Here is a 12,784-nt window from a genome sequence, read left to right on the forward strand (position 1 = left end):
GGATTGTCACAGCAGCAAACTGAAAGAAAAGAAAACAATTTTATCACCATTCTGCAGTAGCTGTTTAATTCTGCAAGTGGTAATGGTGTAAGTGCCATTAATTTAAAGCAGATGAATAGTTTATAACCCAAGGTAACCCACACAGGTCACTGACAATTTCTGTCTCTATTCCGGGGTTTGAAAGTTTTGGTTAACTGTGACATTCAGAATATTATAGCACAATCTCTATGATTTTGTGGCTAAAGGAAAAGTTTTGGAATAGTACAGAACCGTCATCGCCTGTTCCTCTGGACAGTCAAAATGGATGCCAAACATCTGCATTCAGTGCACAGTCAATATTTTCAGGCCAATATCAACCTGTATATTTTAATCCACCAAAACTAGATGAGGTCTCTGCTTCTCTCCATCACTCTCAGCTCCTCCACTCAGACTTATGCCCTTCTCTCTACTCATCCGCTCGCAACTGAAGTTCTACAAACATCAACCCATCCAGGTTTACACACAGAGAACAATAACAGTACTTGCAGATGATGAGAGATGAAGTTTTCTGTCCAACCCTGGGCTGATTGCCAAGGTGACCACAAGACACTGTGAGGAAGACTTGCCCGGAAACTGGATTTTACCCATTTTTGGTGTGTAGAATAGATGCCACAATTTGCCCCAACTCCAAATCACCACATGAAGCTGGGACAGCCCTGCTTTAAGCCATCACTATTGTGGTTTCCTCCCCCTAAGTGATGTTAAAATGTGACTGACTAACCAGGCAGCTGACTCCTGGGAAGTAAAGCAGTGCTATTAAAGAGCTCTCCCTTTCATGGCAATGAGGGCGTGGTGTGGCATGAGTGAGTGGAAGCGATGGGTATAGTTGTGTGGGGACACTAGGGCATGGGTTTCCAGATGGAGACCTCCAAAACATCTGCATTCAGTGCACAGTCAACATTTTCAGGCCAATATCAACCTGTATATTTTAATCCACCAAAACTAGATGAGGTCTCTGCTTCTCTCCATCACTCTCAGGCCAGTTGTGTCCCTTCCACTGGTGGCACCACTCAGGCAGCTGTTAGGGGAACAGAATTATTGGACCGGTGAAGTTGCACTTGACCCAAAAGAGCCTGGGAGTTCTGCTACATTGTTGGATCATTGGATCCCTGTTACGTGTGCCTTTGTGCTCAAACTAACTGCATTCCTTGTCTCCTGATAAGAAGGGCAGAAATGCCCTTGAATTAAAAGTGATTTCCCCGACCCAGGTTAACACTCCTGTGATAATGATGCAATGGCTCGTGCATGTGCCATTTAGAACATAGAACATTACAGCAAAGTACAGGCCCTTTGGCCCACAATGTTGTGCCGACATTTTATCCTGTTCTATCTAACTGTTCCCTCCCACATAGCCCCCCGTTTCTCTATCATTCATGTGTCTGTCTAAGAGTCTCTTAAATGTCCCTAATGTATCTGCCCCCACAACCTCTGCAGGCAGTGCGTTCCACGCACCCACCTCTCTCTGTATAAAAAAACACTTACCCCCGACATCCCCCTTATACCTTCCTCCAATCACCTTAAAATTATGCCCCTCGTGTTAGCCATTTTCGCCTGGGAAAAAGTCTGTGACTGTCCCCTTGATCTATGCCTCTTACCATCTTGTACACCGATATCAAGTCACCTCTCATCCTCCTTCTCTCCAAAGAGAAAAGCTCCCTCTCACTCAACCTATCCTCATAAGACATGCTCTGCAGTTCAGGCAGCATCCTAGTAAATCTCCTCTGCACCCTCTCTAAAGGTTCCACATCCTTCCTATAATGAGGCGACCAGTGTGTGGTCTATACAGAGTTTCATAGAGCTGCAACGTTACCTCATGGCTCTTGAACTCAATACCCCGACTAATGAAGGCCAACACTCCATACGCCTTCTTAACAACACTATCGACCTGCACAGCAATCTTGAGGGATCTATGGACGTGGACCCCAAGATCCCTCTGTTCCTCCACACTGCTAAGTGTCCTGCCATTAACCTTGTATTCTGCCTTCAAATTCGATCTCCCGAAGTGTATCACCTCACACTTTTCTGGGTGAACTGCATCTGCCAACTCTACATTCTATCAATATCCTGTTGTAATCTACAACAACTTTCTACACTATCCACAACACCACCAACCTTTGTATCATCAGCAAACTTACTAACCTACCCTTCCACATCCTCATCCAAGTCATTTATAAAAATCACAAAGGTCTGATCAGTTCTCTGCAAGAATGGAAAATGCAGCACTGAGGAGGCTAATGCTTTTATAGCTTTGTGTGAGCTGGGGTAATAAAGGATGCAGGACGACCCAGGTTCGACTCAGAATCAAACAATATTGGAGAGTAAACAACTCAAACTTCCTGTTCTCAGTAGGGATTCTGGCAGCTGGCGAATGCTCACGTGAATGTTTTGTAAGGTGTGAGCTTAGAGTCAGATTGGCTCAGAGGTTGTGTCTTCTGGTCCCTCCTAGAGCACCCAATCTGGACTGATTATTAGGTGAATGTTGATTGTCAGTGGTACCATCCTTTGTCTGCCTGTTCAAGGTTCATTGTTTACAGAGGTTCTCAGCATCTTGGCCAACAATCACCTCGAGAGACAACCTCAACAAAACAGTGGATTCTTCTGTTGCTCCAAGCCCAGTGGCCATCCATATCCTGTCCTGAGCTGTTCCTTCCAGTGTGGTCCAGGGCAGCCCAGCTTCCAGCAGCTCAGTGAGCTGTACAAGCACATTGACTGGGTAATGTCTGACTTCCACATGGACATCTGTGGAAGTTCACTCTGACCTGGTGGGCTCTGTCCAACCAGACAGTGCAGAGGTAGAAACAGAAAATGTCAGAAACACTCAGTAGGTCAGGCAGCATCTGGGGAGAGAGAAATAGAGTTAATGTTTCAGGTCAAAGACCTTTCATCTGATTTGGGCAAGAGAGGAAACAAGTTAGTTTGAAGTCGCAGAGAGGGTAAGAGATAGATGGATGGATAGGACGAAGGGACTTTCTCTGATAGGCTGAGGGGACATACCAAATTTCTTTGTCACTTCAGGTGACAGATTTCCATTGAATGGATAAGCATCAGGTGAAAAGACTTTTGGCTGTTAGCAAGTTCCAAAACACAAAAAAGTTTATCTGATCCATTTCCTTTCTCTAATATATGGAGATGCTAAAATATTTGCTCTGAGAACCAGCTAAAAGTAACTGGTCCAATATTTTAGAAACACATCCCCAAGAATGTACGTCAGGGTGTTCAGGGAATCCTTGATCCACCTCGAAAAATTCAAAAGGTGAGAGGTTCCAGGAAATCCTGTCACTTCGGAAATACACCACAGTCAGAAGATGTAAACTCCAGTTAAGTTAGAAAAATACACTTCCAACAAAAATCACATTTTATATAGCTATTTGATGTAAGAATTGAGAGGGTATAACTATCAAGAAGGCTCTTTTCTCTTAAAAAAAAGAGCTGATCTGTTGAATCTCTTTTAAAACATGAAGGCATTCAATAGGGTAACCAAAGAAAACATTTCTGCTTGTGAGGAAATCTAAAACCATGGACTGTAAAAATGGGTCATTAATAAATCCAGTGAGAAAGTCAGGTTAAGTTTCTTTACTCAAGAGTGATGAGGATGTGAAACTCTATCATGTTGAGTGCTTGAGGCAGAGATATGTTTAAGCCTGTTGAGCCTCAGTGGGGGTGGGGGAGAGGTGGGGTGGGTGGGTGGTGGGAGGAAGAAGGAGGGGGAAGGATGGGTGGGTCTGTGGATAGTATTAGTGGGAAATGCTTGTGCAGAGCAGATATTGGTTGACTGAAAGACTGTTCATTGGTGTTACTGAATGCCTGTGATCATTCAATCCTGTTATTGATTGATTGATCATTTGGTGCTATTACAGATTAATTGATGGATCTTCTGCTGATTGATGGAGCATTTTATCGTGTCACTGATAGATTGAATAACCATCCAATGCTATTATTGATTGAATGAATATTCAGTGCTATTACTGACTGACTGATTCAGCATTCAATGTCACTACTGCTTGGCCATTCTACCTTTTGCTGATTGTTTAATATTACAGATCGATTAAGTATTCAGTGCTGGTAGCATATTGATTATTGAATTATTAACAATACTGAATTAGGAATTCAGTATTGTTAATATTGGCAAAAATTATTGATTAATTATTGATTCAATGATTACTGACTGACCAGTCTTTGTTGTTACTGATTGATTAAACATATAGTGCAATTGATGGTTGATTGAATGCCCATTTAATGTTTTTCCTCAGTTAAATCAGTTGACAATTAGTATTATAATTGTTAGATTGGTTGATGATTGAGTGTTTTTATAAGAATGAATGGCAATGCTGCTTCAATTGATTGATAAATCATTCTATGCCATTTCTGATTGATTACTTATTGCTGTTTCTGATTGATTAATTGTCCTTTCATTGCTGATGTATTGATTATGATTTGCCATTCAGTACAAGTCATTGTTTGAGTGACTGCCAATTCAGACCCAATTCAGTTAATTGATTGATTTATCTGTTGCTGATGTTTACTGTTCATTACAGTTACTGACTTCATTTTATTATTACTGAGTGAAAAATTGGCCTTTTGTTGACATTGCCCACAGATTGATTGTCCTTTGGTTGCTGTTGATGACTGATAGATTACCTGCTCAATGCTGTTACAGATTAAGTATTTAAATTGGGAGGGGGATGGGTACTGTCTACAGCTGATAGAAGAAGGTGTATTAAGGAATGAGAGTATTCGATAGCACTGGAGCAGGAAGGGTTAGGTGGGAGCAGATTTACAGACAGGTTTAATTTGCACATGCGCAAATAGGTGAATAAAACTTGTGCAACAAAAGACCATAGATGTTGGAATCTCTTCTACAAACCCAGTAATGCCCACAGCTACCTCGATTACAACTCCCCCACCCTGCCTCTTGCAAGGATGTGATCCTTTTTTCTCAATTTCTCCACCTTTGCCGCATCTGCTCCCATGATGAGGCTTTCCACTCCAGGACATCCGAGATGTCCAACTTCTTTTCTAACCGTGGCTTCCCTGCGACTGTGGTCGAGAGAGCTCGCACCTGCATCTCTGCCATTTCCCGCACCTCTGCTCTCCCTCCCAGACCCAACAGGCATAGGGTCCCCCTTGTCCTCACATTTCATCCCACCAGCCTATGTATCCGACACACCATTCTCCACCACTTCCGCCATCTCCAACAGGACCCCACTGCCAAGCATATCTTCCCCTCCCCTTTCTGCCTTTCGCAGGGACTGCTCTCTCCATGACTCCCTAGTTTACTCCTTCCCCCCCTCCCACCCCGGGAACTTTCCAATGCCCCCACCACAGGTGCAACACCTGCCCCTACACCACCTCCAGTGATCTGCATCTCCCCGTTGCCAGTCACTTCAGCTCCCCCTCCCACACTGTCACTGATACGTCAGTCCTCGACCTCCTCCACTGCCAGGAGAATTACAAGCACAAATTGGAGGAACAGCACCTCATTTTCCATCTTGGAACCTTGCAGCCTAATGGCATGAACATTGAATTCTCTGCCTTTAAGTAATTTCCACACCGCTTACCTCCCCACGCCCCCCTACCACGCCTCTTCCATTCTTCCCTTTCCTAGCCTCTCTCTCTTTTCTCTAGCCCCTTTTTTTTCCTCTCCTTACCTTTGACCCATCCCCCAGTGGATCTGCTCTCCCCTCCTCCCCCGCACCTGCCTCCTGCCCATCACTATCTCTAACCTGCATCTACCTACCACCACTCTGTGCCCACCCTGCCTCCCCTCTTTTGTCCACCTATCACTGCTCTGCTTTTCCCTCCTATATATTGGGCTTCCCCTTTTCCTATCTTCAGTCCTGACACAAAACGTTGACCACCTGCTTTTCTCCACAGATGCTGCCTGTTGAGTTCCTCTAGCATCATAGAATGAAACTGGTGATTTGCAATCACAGATTACCATACTGGAATATGTTCTCGTGGCAATAATTGAAGCATGGGGGTGGGATTGGCCAATTAATCTTCCTGGAGGAAAGGTGTTCAGTAAAGAAGGGGAAGACCAGTACTGACTGAGGAAGATTTTATGGTGATGGGAGAGTGGATGTAATGGAGGTGCCGAGGATATATTGGCCATTTTGATGCCAGTACTGATTGAGCGATTGATTGACCAGTCAGGGCTATTATTGGTTAAACAAAATCCATGTTACAGCATCACTGATTGACTGGTACCATTCTGATTCATTGAACGTCCATTCAATAAAAACTACTGATTAATTAATTGACTGAAAGCTCCTACTGACCATTCAGAGCTCTTCTTGTTTGATTGATCATTCATTGCTGTCACATGCTGACCAATCAAGGCTCTCGCTGATAGCTCAGAGTCCTTGCTGTATAAGGATTATTTCACAGAGCTGGGAACACAAGGAATGTTTTTGAGTACCTTGTTCTGCAAGCCGAAATCTCTTGCTTGCTGTCGTAATGAATGAAGCCAGTGTAGGGGTCAGTGCTCCAGCACAATACGACACAGTTTCAGGACAGGACTGATTTCCGTTACTGCCTTGAATTATTAATCTAACTGTGCTCATTATCAGCAGACATGATAACTAATGCTCTTCCTGCTGAAACATTCAGCTGTTTGTAGGTTTTTTAAATGAACGGGTTAGCAGGTTATAATTTTGAATGAATTGGTGAATTGTGGGATGAGAGATATCCCTCAGACATATACAAAACTAACAGATAGTTAAATCAGTTCACTGCAGCAAGCTCACAGGGATAGTTTATACCACATTTAAGCTGGTAATGCATTAAGTACATTATTGTACAATGCAGAGTGGTCTACAAAAAGCATATTTAGCTCTCCAAACCCTCCATCTCTTAAAGTACAAAATATTGTAGATCCACATATACTTCTGAAGCATTTTTTAATGTCTTCTTTGCACAATCTTTCTGCTATCCTCAACAGCAGCAACTGGAGTGGGGTTTCCATTGTCCCTGCCTCGGCAGTAAGCTGGCAAAGGAAGTCCCCCATGCGGTTTCAAATCTTCTCCGTTCCTTTTGAAGCTGCACTTCAAGAGGGCAAACCTCCAACTGAGATCCACATCCAACCTCCTGTGTTCTCAGCAGGTCTGTCAGGTGGATGCTGTAATCTGCAAAGCAGGTTTGCTTTACACTTGCATGAAAGGTTTGTAGAATCACTGTATCTGGTGCTCTCCTGAACTGTTGGATGATTTTACTGCACTTTTCTCTACTGGCTGTCTTTACACTGTAACTTGGAATGCCTCCAAAACACAACTTATTGATGCAAAAACAATGTAACTTCAGCAATAAATGAGCATGTAAAACAGGAGAGTTTACAGACCGATTTTTCAACTCCAGTATTCTTCCCTCACATTCCAGCTCAGAGCACACATTCAGTAGGGCTTTTCTATACCACTGGAAGGTTAAATACTCTGTTTTGCACAAAGAGTGGGTAACCTTCAGAGAGATACGCAGTGTCGCGAGGAGAGGGTCTGTTTGGTGTGAGTGGTCATAGTCAGGTATTTCTAAGTATTTGCTTTATTTCTTCATCTGTTATCTCTACCTGGCAGCAGAAGCTCAACCAGGCTAAAAGGATCATTTTCTCATCTGGGCCATCTGGGATGTACCTGGTCTCCAGCTGAGAATTTGTTTCAGTGTGTAAGACGATTATAGTTGGTGGGTGCTGAGTCTCAGTTAGTGGCCATTCGATCAGATAAGTACAGTGTAAATATCACTGCAATTTTGTTTTCTCAGAGATATGCCTTATTCATTAAACTGGCAACTATAATTATTCATATGTCACTGGTTGCAGAGCACAACATCATTTTCGTTTAGCAACAAACAATCCACTGGAGGAACTCAGCAGGTCGAGCAGCAATCTGTTGGGGGGGGGGAAGGAATTGTCGCTGATTCGGGTCAGAACACTACATTAGTCCTGAAATGTTGACAGTTCCTTTCCCCCCACAGATGCTGCTCAATCTGCTGAGTTCCTCCAGCAGATTGTTTATTGCTCCAAGTCCCTGCGGTCTGCAGACTCGTGTGTTTCCTGTCATCATTTCCATCTACGTTCATGCACTCTGTACTAACCCAATGTAACTGGACTGTGTAATGAATTGACCTGTACGATCGGTATGCAAGACAAGTTTTTTTACTGTACCTTCGGTACAAAGTGACAATAATAAACCAATACCAACGAATGCCAATACCAATGAGCAAAAAGTCCAAGACATTTATACACAGGCTCCAACCTCTTCAATGTGAAAACAGTAGCCTTTTCCCATGGAGCCCTTGCAGTGTCTGCTCCAAACCTGAGCATGTCCCTCAGCAAATGTCATTTGAAATGTTCCAGTCACCATTGAAAAAGTTTCAAGAAGAATAAAGCATCTCCTTTATAAGGGAATTAAACAAAGCCTTCAGTCAGTCCCTGGATGGTGTGTGGAACCAGCCACCACACAGAGTAGATATAACAAACAGCACTGAAGCACTTAAGGGGAAGCTGGATCAACATGTGAGAGAGAAAGATCAGATGGCTAGGTTGACAAGGTGAAATAATGTGCATGGGAGGAGACTCAAGGGGAGCATTAACACCTGCCTGAACCACCTGGACTAGGGTAAGGGCAGCATAGGACCACTATTGACTACACACCCCCTTTAAAGCCACAGATCATCTTAACTTTGAAATATAATCCTATAAATCAGCATTTGAATGGCTCAAGCCTAGCTCCACACAGTTTTTGGGAGCTAGGATTAGAATATGGTTCCCTAGTACTGGGTTCATTGAGGAATATATTGCCAAATAGAGAGGGCACTGGTTTACTGGTAGAATTCCCTCCTCATAGTCAGCAGGATTGGGATTAGGTGCCACTCTGGGTATCCTGAGTGAACATACACCTTCTGAATGTTGGGTTGGAGTTTAATGAATGCACTTGTGTCCAACATGCATGGGGAGGTGCCCTCTATACACATCTGGCCACTTTGTAAAGGGCATTTGGGTTTCTTTACTCTTGAAGAATGTGCTGTGGTAGATGTAATATGAGGCCACTCTTCCCTCATGTTAACCTACCACTAAGGTAGGACACAATGATTGGAAGTGGCCATTGTGAGGAATTCAGCTGCAGTGTTTATGAGCACATCTGGTTTTGCAATTAATCAGGGATTGATATTGTAAGTGGGGAGAAAACAGCAGGAAATGAGAATGAAAATTTGCCGTGAAACTGCACCACAAAGTCCCAGTGAGCAGAATGGTCTTCTGTTTCCAACATCGATCGCTCAAACTTTATGAGTAATGCTTTTTGTTCTTGTTCCAGTGTTGTAAATACACAAATGAAAAATGGTGCCACTCCCCTCTATCTGGCCAGCCAGGAGGGCCACCTGGAGGCCGTCCAGCATCTCGTGAAAGAATGTGGAGCAGACCCACACATACGAGCCAATGATGGGATGACTGCTCTCCACTCAGCAGCCCAGATGGGACACAATACTGTAATCGTCTGGCTGGTAAGTAATACCCCTGGAGTCGTGCTGTTGGTGGGTGGCATTGGGCTGATAAGATTGCTTGGTTTGGTGCTCTAACTTATGGATTCTTAACGCATTCTCAGATGAACCTTCAATCTAGAATACATCACCAAATTGTTCACAGCTATCATTAAATAATGCCTTGAATAAAACGACTGCTCCATGGCTGGGAAACTGGATATTGGAACTAGAAGGAATGACTGAAGACTTGGCTGAAGGTCTTTGAAGAAACTGGGCAGGTGGAGAGAGGGAATTCTGTGGAATATGACTCAGGCAGTGAAGTCTGGGGCACCAGTGGTAGAGCAGAGCGAGTTAAAGGATGCAGAGAAAGGGAGTGTTAGGAGAAGGGGATAGAGGGCTGGAGGATGCTGAGGTCGGGTGGCGTGATGCCATGGAGGGAATATAAAAACAGGGACTGGGATTCTAAATATAATGTGTTGAGGGATGTCAAGTTAGTGCAGAGAGAACAAGCCTGATGGGGAAGAAGCACAAGTGTTTTGAGAGGTCACTATGGAGTCTCAATTGTCACTGCCATTTGAATACAATGTTCACCTGTGCCTTGGGCTGCTGCCTACATCCACTGGGAGTGCTGGAATAGTGAAAGATTCCACTCTGGGCAAATAGGGAGACATCAGTTTCTCCTTCAAGTCTTGAAATGCAAAACGAATTGTCATTACTTCAAGAGGAGCTGTTGACTCGAGTGATTCCTTCCTCTGAATAGAGAGTATAAAATAAATCCTCAAGGTGCCGAATCCTGATGGTGAGCTCAGTTTAGTCAATGAGTGAAACTTTTTTTTACTCATTAAAGACAGGAGCATAGAGCCAGTCTTCCAGTAAGATGACATTGATCTAATCTTGTCCTCAGCTTCACACTCCTGGGTGGTCCCAATCACCTTTCTTTCCCTAGAATCAAAAGCTCACAAGACTCAAAGAAAGTCATTCTTCCATCTCTATAGTTTTCTCAGTGAGAATTCAGAACGGGCAGTACAGGACATCACAGAATGCAGAAGTGTAACTCCATATGGGTACGTACCTGATCTATCAACTTCCCAGCAGAGAGGCTGCTCACTGTGCTGAGCTACTCCTCCATTTCCCATCATGGCTATGTCTATGGACACAGTCCCTTTCCCAGGGTAGGGGAGTCTAAAACTAGAAGGCATAGCTTTAAGGTGAGAGGGGATCTGAGGGGCAACTTTTTCACACAAAGGGTGGTGGATATATGGAGCAAGCTGCCAGAAGAGGTGGTAAAGGCAGGTACAATTACAACATTTAAAAGACATTTAGACAGGCACATGGACAGGAAAAGTTTAGAGAGATATGGGCCAAACACGGAGAAATGGGACTCGCTCCAGTAGACAACTTGGTCGGCATGGACGAGTTGGGCCGAAGGGCCTGTTTCCATGCTGTATAAGTGTATGACTTTATGAGTGGCTGTTTATGGACTGTCAGCATGGGATCATTTTGCCTTACTTCCTGACCAGTTAGCCAAGGCACCGTGTGGTCACAGAAGCCTAGATATTGAGGAAAAGATTGAATAAAACAATGACTTAGGGGGAGAAATGGGGAAGTTTGTAATTGCTGTGTTATACAACGATTACTTTAACTCTGAATCCAAGCTCTCCTGGATTCCAAGGCATGATCACGGTAGTGTAGTGGATAGCATAACGCTTTACAGCGCCAGTGAGCTGGGTTCAATTCCGGCCACTGTCTGTAAGGAGTTTGTTCATTCTCCCCGTATCTGCATGAGTTTCTTCCGGGTGCTCCGGTTTCCTCCCACATTCCAAATTCGTACGGGTTAGGAAGTTGCAGGCATGCTATATTGGCGCCGGAAGCGTGGTGACACTTGCGGGCTGCCCCCAGAACACTCTGTGCAAAAAGATGCATTTCACTGTGTGTTTCGATATATGTGTGACTAATAAAGATGTCATAATAAAATCAGTGAGATTTTATTACAACTTTCTACCTGAGATGTCAAACTGACTTTGTCCATTCACTTGCTAACGTTTCCTCTCCATTCCTCCATCCAGGTGAGTTTTTCAGACATTAGCCTGTTGGACCAGGATGGTGAAGGGGCCACAGCGATGCACTTTGCTGCCAGTAAAGGACATGCCAAGGTTCTCAGCTGGCTATTGTTACACGGAGGTGAGATTGCCACAGACAACTGGGGTGGGTCCCCACTACACGATGCTGCAGAGAACGGAGAACTGGAGGCAAGTTTCACAACACTGCACGCACCTGAATTGTAATTCACACAGGATGATAGAGGGGTCGTTAATGGATAAACAGCTCGACTTCCGAAGATTCATTATGTTTGCTTAGTATTCTCCCATGTGCCTTGTCCAAACTTAATTCTGCTTAGTTAAAATTTAAGAATACTTTTACTCAGGATTACTCAGACTTAATTAAGGTTAGCTGGATATAATGTCAAGTCACATATGTTGAAGGGAGTGGTTTTATCTGTGAGCCTCTATAGACTCAATGGACTGAATGGCCTCCTATTGCATAAGGATATATGGAAATAATTTTCTCACAGAAAACCCTCTCTTAGTTTAATTCGTAAATACATTAGATGATGCAGTGGAAGGGAATTCCCAAATTGAGTTCCCAATTATTAAATAAGTCCCCATTAGGGCAGCTATGGGGAAATAACATCCCTACCTTCTCAAAGCGGAGATATAATTCACGTTTCATTCTCTTTATCGCTGCACATTAATGTCAATAGTGAATGGAGACCCTGTAGCCCGGTGAAGAAGATTACACTCAAATAGTCCAGCAACACACATTTGTAGAATAGACTCTCAACTAAGTTATTGGAGGACTTTTGCTTCTCATGGAACCAATGTGTGTTACAGGCTTTAGGAGAAGAAAAATAAGATGGAAGATTTGAGAGATGAGAAACATAATTCATAGATTACCGCTCAGCATGCAGTGTGCTGTATTGTTACTTCAATAAAGTTAGTGGTTTTCATTACATTCATTGAACAAACTGAAGCTTGTTTAGTTTCCCTGTTTTCTGCATCCTTCAATGGAGGGAGGAGATATTGAGACACAGTCTGGAAACTTAATTGTCACCAGTGCCATGGACTGTACCCAATAAAGGGTTCGGGTATCATCTGTGCTATCTGTGCAGCAGTGGGCATTCTCCCAGCTTTTGGTCAACATACCAAGTGCTTGGTCTAAGAACCACAAGGAATGAAATACAAATTACGCGGAAACTGATGTTTGATCTGAGCAACTG

The 12,784-nt window shown here is 43.6% G+C and overlaps 1 protein-coding gene across 1 annotated transcript in view; it reads left to right on the forward strand.

Annotated features, from left to right (window-relative positions):
- Window positions 1–12,784, forward strand: part of espn (espin) — a 126,105-nt gene that overhangs the window by 20,284 nt on the left and 93,037 nt on the right. The window contains exons 3-4 of the mRNA XM_052039432.1: window positions 9,342–9,528; window positions 11,574–11,756. Coding sequence (XP_051895392.1) covers window positions 9,342–9,528; window positions 11,574–11,756 — 370 coding nt within the window. The remainder of the gene's footprint in view (window positions 1–9,341; window positions 9,529–11,573; window positions 11,757–12,784) is intronic.

Source organism: Pristis pectinata, chromosome 26 (genome assembly GCF_009764475.1).
Source record: "Pristis pectinata isolate sPriPec2 chromosome 26, sPriPec2.1.pri, whole genome shotgun sequence".
Lineage (NCBI taxonomy): Eukaryota > Metazoa > Chordata > Chondrichthyes > Rhinopristiformes > Pristidae > Pristis > Pristis pectinata.